At 38.4% G+C, this 18,697-nt stretch overlaps 1 protein-coding gene across 3 annotated transcripts in view; it reads left to right on the top strand.

Annotated features, from left to right (window-relative positions):
- Window positions 1-18,697, top strand: part of tmem132e (transmembrane protein 132E) — a 358,154-nt gene that overhangs the window by 285,586 nt on the left and 53,871 nt on the right. For all 3 annotated transcript variants that reach the window (XM_059351344.1, XM_059351345.1, XM_059351342.1), the window contains exon 3: window positions 9,406-9,546. In XM_059351344.1, coding sequence (XP_059207327.1) covers window positions 9,406-9,546 — 141 coding nt within the window. The remainder of the gene's footprint in view (window positions 1-9,405; window positions 9,547-18,697) is intronic.

Raw genomic sequence — 18,697 nt, 5'->3', positions numbered from 1 at the left:
CATCAAATTCACTTGTGTTAGTGGTGCTGACAAAGTCCTAGATTTAGTTTGACCGTTCATGGTACCTGGAGGAAAAGGGTTACAATTAGTAACTGATATTCACTCCAAAGGGAAGGACTTTTAATGATTCTGGCATTTGGTCTGTTGTATAAACTTCTAAAAATGTTCAAAATGAATTGGCAACAATGACAAAAAACACTTTAATTTTTTAAGTTATATTATACTGTTTGCCAGCAGTGGTGAGAATTTATGACAGAACTGTTTATTACATTTCGAGTATTATTTTTTGTAGTTTTGGCCATAATATTTAAGTACTCAACAAAATGAGTGCTGGGATTTGAGACATTGTTATAATAAAGTCAGACCTGGCAAGAAACATGACTTTAAACTAAATTTACACCCAAAATGTGGTAATCCTTCATTCAGCCATAACCATTTATCATTACATATAGGAATGATGGCCCAAACTGCAAAAATAAGACCCAGGTTGTGATAAACCAAAGGTGTCCTTTAACGGAGCACCACAACATCACATGGTGAAGAGTTCACTTTAACTTTCAGTTACAGTTTGTACAAAATATCAGCAACATAAGAAATCAAAAAAAGCCCTATCCATTAGGCATAATATGTCATAATCAGGCATGACATTTTTGAAAAGATCTCGCAATCATTTTCAGTAATGGTTTTTAATTTGGTAGGATAAAAGCATTACAGACGGGGGTTAAAAAGCACTGCTTTTATCTTTGTTATTCAGCAAACACTTGAACATGGTTAAGTTATTCACAAAGCTAATGCAAGAGTGAACAAGTCTTTTGAGTCTTTTGAGCTTGCTATAAAAATTCCTTCTTTTTTTTGAGGAAATATACTCGGAATCGCTATTCTGAGAAATGACAATATCACACTAATGACCTGTTTTTATTTGTGTGTTTTTTGTTCATAGAAAAGTGGAGAGGAGATAAGTGTTGATAAGACCTAGTTTAGGCACTGCAGCAATTCATCATGTTTAGGTCCTTAGAGTATGAAGGCCTGAGCTTTATAAGGTGACAGCGGTGGGCGCATCTCTGTAGTTCAAAGGAAATGTCTGAGAACCAGCCGGTGGTTAATCCAGTGGAAAAAAAGTCCTCCCCCAGTGCATTTCTGTCACACGTGTTTGGGCAGCCTTTGAATGTGATGAAGAAACGGAAAGATAATGCCCGTGTTCAGGCATGTAACATCACAATATATTTAATTTTCTGCTTGTGCTCCCTCAGGCCCTATGAAGATATTCACTCTCAGCAAACCATAAGAGCCATAGAATCAGCTGTTGAATGCTTCTCTATATCTTCTATATAGCATCTGGTGGCTTTTATGGGTTAATTGATCAATACCAGTGATTCAAGGATGACTTCATCAGATGAAAATATAACCCTGGTGATATTATATATTTTTATATCACTGAATCGATCCAATAAACACATCTTGCTTTTGTAGTCAGAGCCAGTAGCTTTTCCTTCTGTGCCATAGAACTACACTCTTACAATATTATAATAAACATAGACAGTGTAAAATATGGATATAGTCTCCGTCATAGGTTTTACAAAGAGCCTAAAATAAGGGTGTGGGTGACTTCAGCTGTGGAGCAGTTTTGATGAGAGGCAAGCTAAATTCAGCAACTCCATCCACACCTTTAATTATGCTTAACTGTAAGTCTTAATATAATTCAAAAGTTTGTTTTATAAAAAAAAAAATATATATATATATATATATATATAAATATATATATATATTTTTTTTTTTGTACCAGGCTGTAAACGTGTTTGTTTTTTGTTGTTTTTTTTTTTTTTTTTGCTTTAAAGCCTGGAATTTTAACATGGGAGTCTATGGGGATTGACTCCCTTTTGGAACCAGCCTCAAGTGGCCAGTTGAGGTATTGCAGTTTTTGGCAATTCCACATTGGCTTCACTTTTCAGCATGCACCACACTGGTAAAAGGGGATGACATGTTCCTTCATGTCTATGAACATGGGCACTGGAGTTCATTCTGAGTCAGTCCCACACACATATCACCCTGCTGCTGAAAATCTAACTCAATAGAGCACCAAATGTCTATTAATCCACAGCTGAAAATAGTACCTGACAAATCCTCTATTTTTTGTCCTGATTGAGTAATGTTTGATAAAAACTACAGTGTATAGCTGTTTCAAGACATTACTGAGAAAATGAAACATGTATATTTGCGGGCTATTTTTTAAGATTTACATCTTTAATAAGAACCAATGTGGAAAATGTGGCGCATCTTCAGCCTTACCCTTTAAAACGGTTTCATTTTCTTGTTCTGGAACAAAGACAATGAGCAGAATTTTAAAAGTTTAGGCCTCCTCATTCCCTTCAAGCAAAACCGTCACCCACAAACATTTTCACATTAAAAAAGAAGAAGACAGAGCTACCCAGGAGCCACTGCCATCATAAACACTTCCAACTTTCAGGGTAAAAAGCATCAGTCTACAGAAAAAGAAGAAGTTTTATAATTACAGTGTTTAGCATGGTAATATCTTACCTCAGCATTAGATGTTTTTGGTGGATCGCTGCTATAATTATCTGGCTTACTCATCGCTTCTGTTGAAATGTGACTTTATTGTTCGTATTAATTACAGAGCACTGTAAGCTGGAACAAAGTGCTGCTGATGTGACTTTAAAACCACACAGCTATAGTTGGCACTTAGTCTAGTTGTTTTGTAAAGAAATTTCCGGTGTTAATATCTAGGAATGTGCTGTTGTTAACCATGCCATGCTTCGTACAAGACATATTTATCACTGGACTGCATTGCTCATTCTCACCGGCAAGATATAAATCATTTCAGCATGTGCAAACCAGCAGCTGCAGTTTCAGATTTGTAATCTGTTCTGTGATATTTCCCCAGCTTCTCATATTCTAATTTTCAGAGCCTCCCATTAAAAAGTCTGTCCCTGGCAGGTTCACCCTCCCGTCTGGCTTTCCAGCTGTACTTCTCCTGCTGCTGTCGAGAAAACCTCAAAGCTGATTACTTGTGAAGATAAACACCATAGATATCAAAGTGCTGGAGACGATTGATAAGATTGCTGCTTGTGATCTTAGGGTGAGGCCATGTTTGTCACTCAAGAGATGTCGACTATTGCTGGGAAACCATTACAGTGCCAGGGACATTTGTAAGTGGTTAGTGACGTGTTTTTTTTAGGAAGAACAAGGTAGATGAAAGGCCCTATAGCAGATAATCTTAGAAGATAAACTTACTGAGGAACGTCCAGGTCCAGTTCTCCTATAGGCCGATTCAGTTCATTCATAACATCCAGGTTCCCTTTTTGTTTCAGATTGGCCAATTATCAATTTGGAGAATACAAAAGTGACACTAATCGTTGCTAATGCAGAGCAATAAAGATCAAAAGATCACTGGTAAACAAGGAAAGCAAACACTGAATTTGTTGCTTTCAATGATTTCACATCCAGCATGATTTTCTAACATTGCCTCAGACCCTCACTAAACATCCTAATCTAAAAATGTATTTGGGTCAATGCGCTTTTCTTTAAAAGGAAGTGAATGATACCCAACATATTGCTGGGCACAAGGGGGTTGTTGAAGCCCTCAACAGTTGGCATTTCTCCAGAGACTTCAAGTCAGTTCTGTGACATTATTAAGGCATATGTCACCCTGGTGGTGTAAAAGCACATCAAAACAGGAAAGCTTGCAGACAGTCTTGAAACACGTCATCCATCAATGTGCATCATTATGTGTCAGGATAAGGCACCGTCCTATATCCCAGCATCCATGCAACTCCGAAAAGCGGCATCTTTTATCATGTTTGCTCCCGAATTGGTACATCTCAGCTACTGTACCCTGACGTCTACCGCCGGCTTGTCACATGACCCTTTTTTAATAAACATTCAGATTAATCCTACAAGGTATACGCATATGGAGAGATAATTTGTAAAAGCAGATAAAACTTTTGGAATGAATAAACACCAACACCAGTGTGATAGATTTCCCCCGGAGTGCACAATAAAAACTAGCCAACTTACTTTGAAAATATATATATATATATATATATATATATATAATTTATCATATCATATTGTTAAAATAAATTGAATTCCCTACACTGCATTAAAAATATATTAGAAAAATAATAATTCTGATCTGTTTTTTTTTTTTTTTGAAGAACCCTTCAAATCTAGCCTAGACAATTAACATTTTATTTCACTGTCAAGATTTAAAGTGAATAAAGCCTAAAAACGCATTTTTATAGTCAGTGTTAATAGGTTGTGGAGAAATTCCAGTTTTGTGACTGCTCTGCCTGTGGGGACATTCTGTTCAAATGTGTTCAATAAATACTCTTTAAAGGGCCATTAAGGAAAAAATTAAAGACTTTGGAGCTATGATTTAATTTATTCCTGGTTTTGCATATTTTATTTATGAACAGCCGACATTAAGGTTAAATTACAGTGTGTGGCGTGGCAGTTGACATGATTTCTGCCAGCAAATGTCATACATGGGGCATGAGGACATGAGGACATGGGCCTCTGTGCCCAGTGGAGAACAATTTAAACTCTCGAGTACAAGCACGCCATAGAGAGATGTTCTGCAAAGAAGAGACAAGGAAGCTGTAATTGGAGCATATAAAATGATAAAGATAAGTTTAATAACATTTTGTTGAATACAATAGTATATATGATGTCCTTAACGCGTGCTATGCAGTTAAAAATGCATTTTATTGAACAGATAGATGTTTAAAATGATCTCACATCTCCAGCATTCTAAGTATTTTTCTTCCAAAACTTTGCACTGGCTGAATTAATGATATTAAACTACAAAATCCCAGCAGCTGTTGAAGTAAATTCGGTATTGATCACCGATTGATCTCACTTTGTTTTGGTCATTTCATGCTGTCGGACAGTGCTTATTTAAGCACGAAATGCAAGACTAAATTTGATAACCCCGGGGAGCTCAGAAACAGGCAGCTCACAAATCTGGCCTGAAATGTGTTGACCAAAAGCTCCCCTGTTTAGCAGTCCGTCAGCCAACTCAGAGTCTAATAGGTGTTGCCATGGCAGAAGGCATCTGTGTGGAATGAGTAAGTAATAGCTCTGTCTTAGCTGAAGTGGCTCACACTGCCTCTCCACTTTTCCTGTGCAGCAGCAGCAGGGCTCACAGAGATTCTGAGAATTTGGGCGTGTATTATTGCTGGTTACTGCTGTACAGCTTTTCCATTTGCAATGCTCTTTCATTAATCAGCATTAACACTGTTCAATGGAAGCCCGATTCATGTGGTGCTCCCATGGGTAATGCTTCATCCTCTCTCATTTGTGTAGAAAAAATGAACCAGAGTCTGTGAAAGGACCATCTGATTAAAAACATTGGTTTATTTCTGTGCAATATGCAGGCTCTCCAAAAGAGATTATGATGAATATGTAGTGGCTTTTATAAGCTTCTGGTGAGTGCAGGTAATGAATGTATGCAAGTATTACTCACCAGGGTTGCATCCTTACTGCACTGGGAATGGTTGTGCCCTGCAATAATGTATAATTATCATCTCCTACGATCAGTATTTTTTTTTTTTTTACAAGATACAGTGATCAAGTAGCAACTGGGTCACCTCATTTAGTGAGAGTCTGAGGGTATTATGTTTCCCCTTTTCAACTCACATCAAAGGCAACACGCTTGATCAGGGTGATTTCTTAAACATTACATATTTCTGTTTCATCTCCCCTTGACGGCGCTGTATCAGATAATTACTGTATTTTCTCTAATGTCTGGGATTTGATGAAAGAAGACAACAAGAGCTGCAATAACAGGAAACAATGCTTTAGAAGCTGCAACCTGCGAGAACAGCTTCCTCTGTTTATGTCAAACAAATCGGAAAAGTGAAATACATGTTTTTTGATGTGAGGATTTGTTAACAGACATGGCACATTAAGGAGAGAAATCTACCAGAGAAATCTGTAAATTGAATCAAGGAAAAGATACATATCCATTGCCTGTCAATGGCGTCAGGTCCCCTTTCGTTGTTGCTGAACAACATAGAAGAAACACTGATTTTTAACATGAAACGGCTTCTTTCTGTTTGTTTACTGGTTTTATTCTGTGGGTCTATTTGATTCAAAGAGGAGGAGACCTCTGCAGATAATTTGGCTCCCAGTAAAAACCTCCTAAAGTTCATGGTCTTTAGTTGTCAGAGAAACAAGCTGAGGAAACGTTAGCAGCAGCTCACTCCCCCTGCCTTAGTGCCACACAGTGTCAGATTTTTGAGGTCAAACTGCTTTATTGAGTGTTTTTTGAGTACCTCTGTGGATACAGCTCTTGATAAAAGCTTTCCGAACAATATATTTTGTTTCAATGTTTAATTGTTTTGACTGAGAGACCCATAGCGTCAGAGTATTTATGATGTTAAAAGCTTTTAGCTCAGTGGCTAATGGCATGCTAATGGTTATCTTGCATAGTTTCTATTATTATCTATACAGCATCAGCAAACTGAGAAGGCTGGTGATTACATTAAAATACAGATTGTGTTTGAGCTGTGTGATATTCTGGCTGAAGAAGGAGAGACAGCTTCAGCTGAAAGTCAATTGCTTTCACAAATCATGGATGAGTGGTCGATGCACTGGGCGCAGGTTAGCGTAGCAAATGGAAACACCTCAGCGGGACTTCAGAATTTTTTATCTGTCAAAGAAATAAATGGAACGATCTGGAAGATGTCGCAGGGGCCTCAAACTTTCAGTCGAATGTAAATGAGACACTTGAGAGAAGAATATGATTTAGGTAATGCTTTCAGTGAGTTTGTCCAAGGAAGCTGTTGTTTGTCGGAGTGGAAATGCAGTGATCTCATGGCGGGAAGAGAAAAACGACACTGTTTTCTTGTAAACAAGGAAAAATCATTAAGATCCCCAGAGTTTTCCCTGCAGGAAAGCACAAATTGGCACTCATTTCTAAGACCAATGTGACAACCTTTTGGAGCAGTGTCTGGTACCGCCCATATCACTATCATTTAGTTTGTAATACAGGATTGAAAACCTTTTCATTCAGCCTATGACCACAGTGTATGGCCTAACTTCCAACTCGTCTGGTTTATAATGAATTGTCTTGAAGACACAAGGCAGACAAACAAAAGCAAAATATGTTAATAATTCATCTCCGTCTTGTATTTCATGAAAATGAATCCATCAGATCAATAATCTCCATTGGCCCTGCATGTCTGTGTGTGGGTCGCTCGTCTCCATTGTGCATCAGTGCAGGAGTCGGGCGTGGCTCTGTGGTCAAATAACCAGAATCACAATAATAACTGGGAAGAGAGTGCTTTTGTTTTTGTGTTTTCTTCTCTGCTGTTTCGTATTCTGTCAGTGGACAGCTTAATAGCACGTCTAGGTAAAGTCACAAAGGACAGCTGCCAGAACTCGTTTGTTACCCAGCTGACAGAAATTACCAAATTATCCCTCACTGACTTGAACAGCCTCTTGGTTAAAGGTGGAAACCAGCACTGTCATCAAAGCACATCATACAGACCCAAAGGTTTCCTCACAAATGGTTTTAACATTTATGAACCGGAGGTATCCATTTCTCACCAGAAAACCCTCTTCGGTTTTAACATCTTATTAATATTAACATCGTGATGTTTCAGGTTCAGCTTAATATCTTATATAGGAACATTATAAATCAAGACCTGACCATTATTTAAGAAATGGCGAAGCACTTGCTGCATATAGAAGCAGCCAATCTATAGCATAGCAGAAAGTCCCAACGGCATTATACTCAGGACTTCATCATTTTGTCCTCTTTAATATTCTTCTTCTATCAAACCTATTTATTCATGTTTTTTTCTCTATTTAGCTTCAGTGTTTCTCTTCTCTCAGGGTTTGGGAACATGGACACATTTATTTGTGTGTGTGTGTTTGGAACACATACGTGCAGATATTGAAAAATGTATGTATCCATTTGTTTTTGTTTGCACCGTAAACACACATGCATGTTCAGTATGCAATATGCAAAATCTCTGCAGGCACTGCAAAGTTATGGATATACATATGAATGTGTGCATTTGTAGACTTTTTAGGTATGTATTCAAGTTGGTGAGCGAGAATGTACGTGTTTGGAACATTACACATATGTATTAGACTCACTGTTGCTATGTACTCCCTAGATAGGCTATTAGAGAAGGCTTGATTTGTATTTAATGTAGGATGTATTCATATCTGGGCTGCACGGTGGTGTAGTGGTTAGCATTCTTGCCTCACAGCAAGATGGTCGTAGGTGTGACTCCGGCCTGCGGCTCTTCTGTGTGGAGTTTGCATGTTCTCCCCATGGCAGCGTGGGTTCTCTGGGTACTCCAGCTTCCTCCCACAGTACAAAAACATGCAGCCTAGGTTTAATTGGTGACTCCAAATTGCCCGTTGGTGTGAATGAGAGCGTGATTGTCTGTCTCTATGTGTCTGCTCTGTGATAGACTTGTCCAGGGTGTACCCCGCCTTCGCCAATGTCAGCTGGGATCGGCTCCAGCCCACCACGAACCGAGGGCAGATAAGCGGTTAAGGATTATGAATGAATGAATATTCATATCTGCAGTATATATCAAGTAATGGGTTGTGCAACTACATGTGAATCATGCATATTTATAAATGGGGAAATTGATAAAATAATGTAAATATTATTATTATTTTGATGTAATGAATACATTTTTAAGACATACACGCAGCAACAAGACGTCGCAGCTCTCATCATTTTCCAACCAGTGTATTCCGTTTGTTAGCTACTTATTGTAAAATTCTAAAATATTAAGAGGCTGCAGGGAGTATGCTTGGTTCCAAGGTTCACACATCCTCACTGCCGAAGTGTCCTTGGGCAAAACATTTAAACCCCTACCAGCTTCAGGGCTCCTGTTCTGTAGTTTGCTCTGACCTGCTTGTGCACTATGCCCTCCCTGAGGAGGGCTGGAGGAGGATTTCACATCAGAATCAATAAGGCGTTCTGATATTGTGCCTTTAGGAAATCTAAGATCATTTAATGTTATTTCTATGAAATCAAATGCCTCATTAGTTGTGTATCTACTTGTTTTCACAAAGCATGTGGACTGGATGTGGAAGCTCTCAGATGTCAGTGGTTAATAACAGTGTATAAATGCCCAGTGGGTGCAGAGTAAAGCATGCTAGATTTGATTTTACAGAAAGTGTTAGTGGACACTGTGACCTGAAGTAGTCCCAGCCTTCTAGTCTCATGTATCATTGCACTGTCATCTTCATTCATCTCTGTTATTGATTAATCTGTGGAATTGCTTTTGCCATGACGCAATACAAGGAGGAGGACTGCTGCACACAGAGGGCGCTCACCTCTGACCTCGCACATAAATCATCACCTCTAATAAAATTGACTGGTCCCTTTCTTTCTCCCTTGCCCATTTCCTGCAGGGTCAAAGCCAAGAAAGGGGTGAACCTGCTTGAGACCAAGTCCAAGAACGCCCAGTGGAAGGTGGACTGGGAGGTGCAGTCTGGCGCCAAGCACTCCATCACCACCATCGATGTGAACAAGAACAAAGCAGTCAAACAGGGGTAAGTCAACAGCCCCAGGCCTAAACACACCACGTCTCTCTAACCAACTGCAGAAACTGCAGCGGTTGATTCCTGCCCTCGCTGCTGCCACACGCAGACAACGATATTTGTCTTTCTTAACAATGGACAAAAGGTCTCCAAAAAGGTTTCCTAGTGTGTACCATTCATAGTTCACTCTCTGATTAAAGGCAGCTTTTAAAACCATACACCATTCTGTGTAAATGCCACAGAAGACAAAATACAGCTCTGGCCCACAGCAGTGACTAAAGCACCCTCCGCTTTATAGCACAAAGTTAAATGAATGGAGATGTTATCTGCTTAGTCTCACTACATCTGCTGTTAATTCAGTCTACGTGGAGTGATGAGGTAGACGATTTTGACTGCGGGCATTAAAATACCTTTGTGATGAGATCTTGTCTAAGAGCAGTAATTATACCAAGTTCCTCAAAGGAGTAAAAACACCTAATCACAGTCCTGTAGTGTCTGACGGGACTGTAATGGACTTCGTCTGGACAGATTCTACGGGAAATGCAACTTTATGGTAATAGTAAAAAGAGTTGCTAAGTAATTTGCAAGCTTAATGTAGTCTAAATGGTGTACAGCCTATTAATGCATTTGTTAGTCTGCTTTTAGGAAAACAGCCTAATGATCTGACCAGTAAATACAGGCAGTTAAGAGGGTAAATTTATACTGAATTACATAACAGAATCATGACAAAAGTCAGGGTGATATCTTGGTTTCATTTATACTAGGGCTGGGTATTACCAAAATGACATTGCACCAAGTAAAGCAACTCTAGTAAAGTGATATCTGCATTTGGTAACTTTTTTTCACTAGAACTAAAGGCTATTTGTTTGGGTCTCCTCACAGACAATCACTCCAAGTGTTCTTCAATTCAATGTGACTTGTTGTTTTATACAACCCATACCTTCTATGGTGGGGTGAAATGTGTAAAAAAAAAATGTAAAGTGTGGTATAATGACGGAGTTGGCAGTTCAGCATGCTGAGATTTCACCACAATGATTGAAACTATACTACGCACCTGTGGCGTGTGATAAAAATAATGTTGTGGTGGCATTTATGCAACTGAATGCTGTCATTCACATGACAGCTATTGTATAAAATAGAAATCAGATTGATTTTTTTTTTAACAATAATCATACCTTGATATACTGTTTAATCATATATGTCTCCACTCCAATACAGTTGAAAGTAGGATGTAAACTTTTGTTGTCCACAGTAGTGAAAGATTAAGCACAACAGCAACATTTCCTGAGTCTCCTTCCATAGTTTGTTATTATTTGGTAGAAAGCATTCCAATAAAAACTATCTTCAAAGCAAAGTTTCTAGAACTGAACCATTCACCTCAGTTATATTGAAGTGGTGGCAGAAATCTCAGTCTGCAAATAATAACAAAACAGTCCGCATGGGTAGCACTATGGGTAGCTTTCTGTTTTTGTTTTTGCTAGGCCTGAGCCTTTAAACAGCTGCTTGCACATTAACACAGTGAACATCAATTACATTTTGTTCATGATTTTTTTTTATGGGTGCAGTTGGGCCTGCCTTTGAGCAACTTCCACTGAAAATAAAGCAGCTAAAACTTTACAACCATAAATCTCAATATGTGATGCGTTCGATTCATTAAGAACTGATGCACTGGGAGTTAGGATAGTTATCACCAAGCCTTGGACACATTAGCAACTGCTGGACTCAGTATTGGCATCACTGTGGACTCCCTCATGGCTGGGAAGAAAGATAAACGTGAGCAAGACGACAGAGTAGCCTTGCCTGAAAAAGAAATCCACCATTCCTCTCTTGTTTACTTCTTATCACCTTTGTGGCAGCCTTTCTTGCTATATTTAGTGACCCATGTCATGTAATCTTTGCCACCCTGTCACCATGTGTGAAATGTCCAGTAGGGGGTCAAGCATGGATAGAGAAACAGCGTGTCATGCTGAATTTTGTCAAAAACTGAGTCAATTCTGTGACCACCTAAAGCCAAACAATGGACAACCAGAGGTATAAAGAGTTGAGTCACGGAAGAATTCATTCGTTGATGGTTCATTCACATCAAATAGATTGGACATGAGTGCAAAATCTTTTTAGATAAAAAAAGCACTCATGCCACTGGAGATTTTCTTGTGGAAATTGGTTTCCATTACTCATATTTTAGGTTGTTTGAGGGTCTGCATGGGGTCTTTATCCGTATCAAAGTGGAGCAGAATTTCAAGGTTGTTTGTATGTGACAAATTCCCAAAAATGTCATGCCATAATCCTTTATTTGTGGTGTGTTTTTTTGTCATTGGCAAAACATTGGAATGATTTTCATGTTGAGGGAACTGACTGTATTATAACAATCATGAAGCTATGCTATTATTGCATCATCAAAATTATGACTTGGTATTTATAGAGGAATAAGTCAGTACTTGTGAAAATCTGGGCAGTCAAGATGTTCCTTTTTATGTATTCATGCATTGTATTGCATTCTGCCAATGGGTTTCTTCTGATACTACCACTGTTAGGCACCAAATGTTCTAATCCTACACAATTTGGCTTTAACCAGATTATTACAATCATTTTGGACGTCAATTACATGTTACTTATTTTGTTGTTTAGGTACGAACACTTGTTGCCTGTGGGCAGTCTTTCCTAAATTTCCACCTAACTTTGAGACTATAGATATCTCAGTCTTGAATATCCCAGCTAAATGGATTTCCTTACAATTTTATTGCATTGTTTGTACTTACACCTTGGAAAACTAATGCACTGTAATTTGTAAATAATCCATACGCCCCAGAGCTGGTAAGCATAGCTTATTCAGTCCTATATTGACTTTGTTCTAACCTCTCTAGTTGCTTTAGTAATTGACGATGAGAGAAAAGGAGGAAGTAAGATAACGTAGTAGAAAGAGTGATAAAGAGCGTTTGCAACAAGTGGGCAAACAAAATCAGGGCTGTAACCCAGGAGACAGATGTTCATTTCCCAGGAGAAACCAAAAGTCAACATTATTTAAAGATAAAGAAAACTTCCGTACGTAGATACTTCATGTTCAACATTTCCTATGTAACTACGTCCAGTAGTTAGGTACGGAAGAAGTTATTTTTACACAAACAATGATCTTTATTGTCAACTTAACCAAGTAGTTCTGTTTCACCATGTTAACAACATGTTTAAAACAGCGATCGTGCAACTGTTAACACAACGTTAAACAGAACGCTCATATCTCATAAGATATTATATCAACCGTTGTATAAGAATGCATTGCATGATTTAAAGGAATCACAAAAAGGTGAATCATTTGCATTGTTTCTTTAATTTGTCACATATGAACTGACAGATATTAACTTGCAAGTCATGTTATATGTACTTTCATGGTTTCTAATGAATTTAGGGAGTTCCTGTTGTTTATGTCACTCTCAGCACCTACTTTCTTTTACATCTAACTCTTTTTCTTAATTTATTATTTGAGTGGATTAGCTTATACTGCAGGGCTAAAATTTGCAGCAGCCTAAGACTCCGACATTCAAACAGTAATGAGCCTAAAAATACATGAATTCTCAAGACAATTCTTCTCCTAATTATCCAATTCATCGCGGTACTAAGCAGAATCCTAATATGTTTTCTAAGTTCAATAATTGTTCTCATTCATGTGTCTTTTTGTGCACGATTTAATCAGCAAACAAGTAACTGCTTACTATTTAAAGCTAACCCTCCTCACACTCATACGCTCCCTTCTCCCCCAAAAAAGACAAATATACACACACCAGCATCATTTTGCATCTCATTGGTGAATACATCTGAGTACCAATTTTGTTTGAACATCTGGTTTTGTTTACTCAAAATTACCTGAAACTGAGGAAATGAGGTGACAGTGTTTTCCCTCTGGCGCGTATTGTTGATCTCTTTATCACTCTCCTCTCTTTATTATTCCTGTCTTATCTTTTTTTTCTCATCAGCCGATCACTCTTTAGTCAGCGCTGGAATTATTCAGCGTATTTATTCTTCTGTAACCCTCCATCTGGAACAGACCCATTCTAACAGCGGCTCACTGATAACACCACATGAACCGATGCATTATTGATCGCGGTCAATGGCTTTCAAATGAATAATGTTCTTGAAAAAGCTGCAGCATTACCACTGTCGCACTCAGGCCAAAATAAATAACTGATCATTTATAAAATGAGTCTGCTCTGAGTAATCCATTGTTAAACAAGGGAGGAAACAAGACAAAACATTCAGAGCACATTCTTAAGTGACAATATTGACTCCTAAGAAAAATCTCTGCAGGACAGACATAGACTGGCAAGTACTTTTTCAGTTCTGTCATCTTGTTTTCAGGCTGCGCCTTCATCACTGATGTTTGCCCGTTTTGAAGCTGCATTAAAAAGAAAATGTTTTCTTCTTTTTTTCTTGTTTGAGCAATAGATAGATTCTCTCGGGACTCTTTACATCAATTGCTTCCGCACTCTAGGAAAAATATTTAACTATATACAAAAAAAAATTATGCTAAGAGCTAGGCATCCGTAAACCTCCATACTTGAGGAGTTGGGGATGAGAGCCGTGTGTAGGCAATTACTGCTCAGGCTCTGAGCCATAGATATGCTCTGAGTGTTGTGTAAAGCACCTTTAAGCTTTTCTGACCAAACACGTTTGAGCAGGTTTTGGTTGCATGCAGGTGAACAGTCCGTGTGAAGAGCAAAAGAGGTGGAACATATTGGCCGATGTAATCTTGGAATCAATCAGCTATTGTCTGACAAGGATTTAGCTTCAGCCTATAGGCACCTTAGGTAAACTGGCTACTTACGAATCATTCTGCTCGTAGACGTCCTCTCTTTAAAAAATGATGACAATTGAACACAGATGCATATTCAGAGATGGGTTTTTTTTTTTTTTTTTTACGTTAGACTGAGTCAGAGTAGCTGCTTCCCCTTTGTCTCCAGTCTTTATGCTAAGCTAAGCTAATTAGCTTAAGCTTGATGCTTTCGACAAAGAACTGATATTGATCCAACTCTCAGGAAGAAACAAAATATTCCCAAAACTATTGAACTGATTCATTTAAATTCCTAATTTAGAAGAATAAAATGTCTCCATTATTTGCTTTGCTTTAATGCTTTTAAAAATCAGTGTTACGGACTCAAATGCTCCAGTTTTATGTTACAGGGGCCGTTCTGAGCCCTCTGTTCACCATCTCTGTTCTTCTGCTGTTGTAACTCTGCCTTGCAGTGCTTTGATCCAATGAACTCTCCCTGTTAATCAGTTCAAACAGACCTCTGATCAAAGAATGAAATCCCTCTGAGCTCCAAAAAAAAGCCCCAAGCTACAGCTTTTAAAATATATACTTTGTGCAATGCAGACAGTACATCATTAACTTAATAGAAACAAGACTGGACTTTCTCAATTCATGTTTACTTCCTTCCTCTCCTCCTCACATATGAAAACACTCTTTAAGTTTTAACTGCCCACTACTTCTTAAATGTACCTTTATAATGAGCTTTATCAACATCTTTCAAAAAAATACATTAGTTGCTATCAAATCTTAAATGTGGACATGAAATATTTAATTTGTTCATTTTAATAATGGAGAACAGAGAACAGGAAAGCAAACCAAAGCATATCCTTTTGAGCAATAATTCCTTCTTTCCTCTGAAACCTCAGGAACTGGACTCAAGTGACATTAATTAGCTAACACATACATAATTTAGTGTTTTGATGAAAAGGTCACTCTATAATCCCATTTACTCACCCTTAAGAAATGTAATAAGACATACTGTAACACAGCAGCTACTAGAGCAGTGGAGAGGAAAACGCTTACAACTTTAACCTTCATCCCACCAACTGGGCGCCTGATTTGAGTGTTCAGACCATTTTAAGAATGGTGCTGATGATGTTATCGGCCTCATACATGTGGGTGAGAAGGGTCCTGCAACATGTTCTAGTATGAGCAGTTATCAGCCCGTTAAATGCCCTGTTGCAGTTTTGCCAAAAATTGCCAAAACTATGTGGTAAGGTTTATGGTGTCATGGTGAATGACTTACAAAGTTCCTTAGCACTTCAGTCTCTTAAAATCGGTTTGTATGATTTTTTACAAAAACCTTTGCAAAGTGGTTTGTATGTTACCCTACAAAATAACGGCTGCTGCTTCAAACATGTTGGCAATGTTGTGCAGAACTACTCTTAAGGGCGGTGGAAGGAGGGGCGGACACACAAACTCAGGGCTTCAACCCAGGAGGCCTGTGTTAGGGTCCTTTTGAAAACCTTTACTCTTTACTCTTGTTGTCAGTCACTGATGTACAGCACCCGTTATTTCAGTGATATGAAGCTACACCCTGTTACTTTGTTCCAACCTTAAACAAGTGGTTTTGTTGCTTTACCTTAATGCATGTGGGTCTGTATCCGACATAAACTGACCAAATTTTGTGGAATACAGGTGCATCTCAATAAATTATCATAATTATAAATATCACGGAAAAGTCCATTTCAGGTAGTTCAAGTCAAATAGTCCCAACCAAGTATTGAGTGCTTATAGATTGACATACGTTTCAAAAGGCCAACATTTTCATATTGAATGATGATATTAAAAATTGGTCTTTTGTAATATTCAAATTTTTTGGGACACTGAATATTAGGTCTTCATTAAATTTAAGCCATAATCATTCTAATTTTAAGAAATTAAATAATATCTATAATCTATATAATGTCATTTCCACTTTTTGAATTGAATTACTGATATAAATAAACTTTTCTATGATATTCTAATTTATTGAGATGCACTTGAACCTATGAAACTCAGTGCATTTATTTTCCAGGATAGCTATGTCATAATTACTAAAGCCACTAGAGGTCGACACCAAACGATAAAGGTCAGTACAGCAGGACATTTAATGGCATAACAGCTTTCTGGAGCGACTGGTAGGTTCTGATAACTCCCAGTCAATTGGGAGATAACATTCAAACTGGAGTACCTATAAACTCCATATGAATACTTTTTTTTATATCCAACAGGAGCTATTTTTTTCTTGAGCATGTCAATCATATTATTCATTTTTAATATGTTTTCTGTTTCTGTTGAATTTAAAAATGCTGATATATTGGGATCCAAGCCAAACCACCCATTTCCACCTATGCAGTGTTAAAAGATTAATGCTAAATGGACTGCACTTAGTTCTTTTCTAGTCTTAGAAACGACTCAAACCGATACAGATGGCACTCATTCATCCATTGACACTGGTGGCCTAAACGGTGCCATCTGCCACCATCAGGAATTTGTTCCCACACCAATGAACACAGCATCGTAGGCTGCCATGGTCAGGTCAGATTGAACCACCAACCTTCTGATCAGTGGGCGACCGCTCTACCAACTGAGCCACAGACTGCCATAGAATAGATCACACACTTTCAGGGGCAGACTAGTCTCATCTCAAAAATGACCCCATAGGTCCCTATTTTAATATTTTGCCTTAAACCTAGAGCAGCGGTTTTGTAGCCATAAGTATGTATAATGACATGTGCACTATTTTTAGAATGATCTGCTCCGCTCTGTACCAAATGCTTTAACAAACTCATATCTGTCATTATGGGTGGTATTGATAAATGACATTTAGGTCAGAGATCTTGTTGTCGGGGGCAGGGGCACTCTTGAAGGAGACAGAAACAGAAGCAGGGACATGGATTTCCTCGTGTGCTCTGTCTATTTTCGTTTCACAGAATATGCAAATGAACTGTAACTTTCCTAGAATAAGAATAGTCTGTATTTCATTTATTCACAAAAGAAGAATATTTGAGAAGAAATAAGTTAACATTTGTTTTGATGGTTGCTTTTAGTTTATTCTCGTCCTTGTATATTGGTAGGATGAGTGTTAACTATCTTTGGCACTGTTGTTAGGCATTGTAAAGAGATAGAAACCCTGAAAAAGAAATCAGTTCTCATCAGGGCTCCTGCAGACAGACAGTGATGTGATATTTCCTAAAAATCTCTTCTTCTAAGACAGATCTTAAAAAACATGTCAAAATGTCAAGAGTAACTGTGTCTCATTCTCTGAAATGTGAAGGAGAAATGCCACTTTTTTATGAGTTTTTACTTACACTTTTACAATTTACTCTCCACTCCCTCTCAGCCACATCAGTGCATTGTGAACATCATTTTCCTTCCCTCCGGTGTGGAGCCAGTCGACACTATATTGAGCGGCTGTACATGTACTCACTCCAGTGAGCCATATTGATGACAGCTTTAGTGTGTCACAGACAGACGGGGGTGTTTGTTTTCAGTGAGCGATGTCGAGACAAATAGGCTGAGATCTCATCACGATGTTCCTGAGAGGAACCTTTTGTGGGCGGAGGCTCGTACAGATAGTTTGATCCAGCTTTCATTAAAAGGCTCTCAGACTGAATGGTGGGATGGGTCTCTGCTTTTGTGAAGGACAAGCAAAGAGCGCTTTACTCTTGGCTAAAGGTGAGCTTTGGGCGGGATGCTTCCCGTCACGGGTGAAGGGAGATTTAATTTGCCCCTTCGCCACCAGTGAGACACTTTCATGTTCGACTTGTTGAACTTGAGGATTACAAACCCAAGAAGCTGGATTTTCATAACAGGAGGGCTGTTATCACGTCTACATCACTGGCATGTTTGCTATAGTAAAACGGAGCCGAAGTCTGTGGTATCTTTACACTGCAGAGAGGAGCAAAAAAGAGAGAGTACACAAATATTTTTTTGCCATCAGAGAAATCAGGTTACCTACCAAAAGCTATTGATTGGTCAGATTAGATCTGCAGCCACTGCCATTACGTTTGAATGAAAGAAAGAAGCAGAACCAAATTAGTAATCCCCTCGCTGAAGCTCTTCACTCTGGCTTCAAGATTGAAGAAGAAAACTAGCTATCCAGATTAGGGAGCAGTGATTGTTTATTGACAAGAGCTTCACGCTGCTTTCATTCAGAGACGATCGCTGATTAATTCATCACATATGATCAGTGCATCTATGTAAGCAGGAGTGCCATTAGAAAACTGTCACTTCTCATGAGGTTTAGCCTCTCACTTAACAACAGCCCCATGTATAAGTGGAAACACAGTTAGAAAAATAAATAAGACCAACGTCAGATTTGATTTCTCAATAATGCACAAATAAATAAATAATAATGGAAGATGGATGACATGTGGC

This window comes from Centropristis striata, chromosome 15 (genome assembly GCF_030273125.1).
Source record: "Centropristis striata isolate RG_2023a ecotype Rhode Island chromosome 15, C.striata_1.0, whole genome shotgun sequence".
Lineage (NCBI taxonomy): Eukaryota > Metazoa > Chordata > Actinopteri > Perciformes > Serranidae > Centropristis > Centropristis striata.
This window is presented reverse-complemented; position numbering and strand designations above follow the sequence as displayed.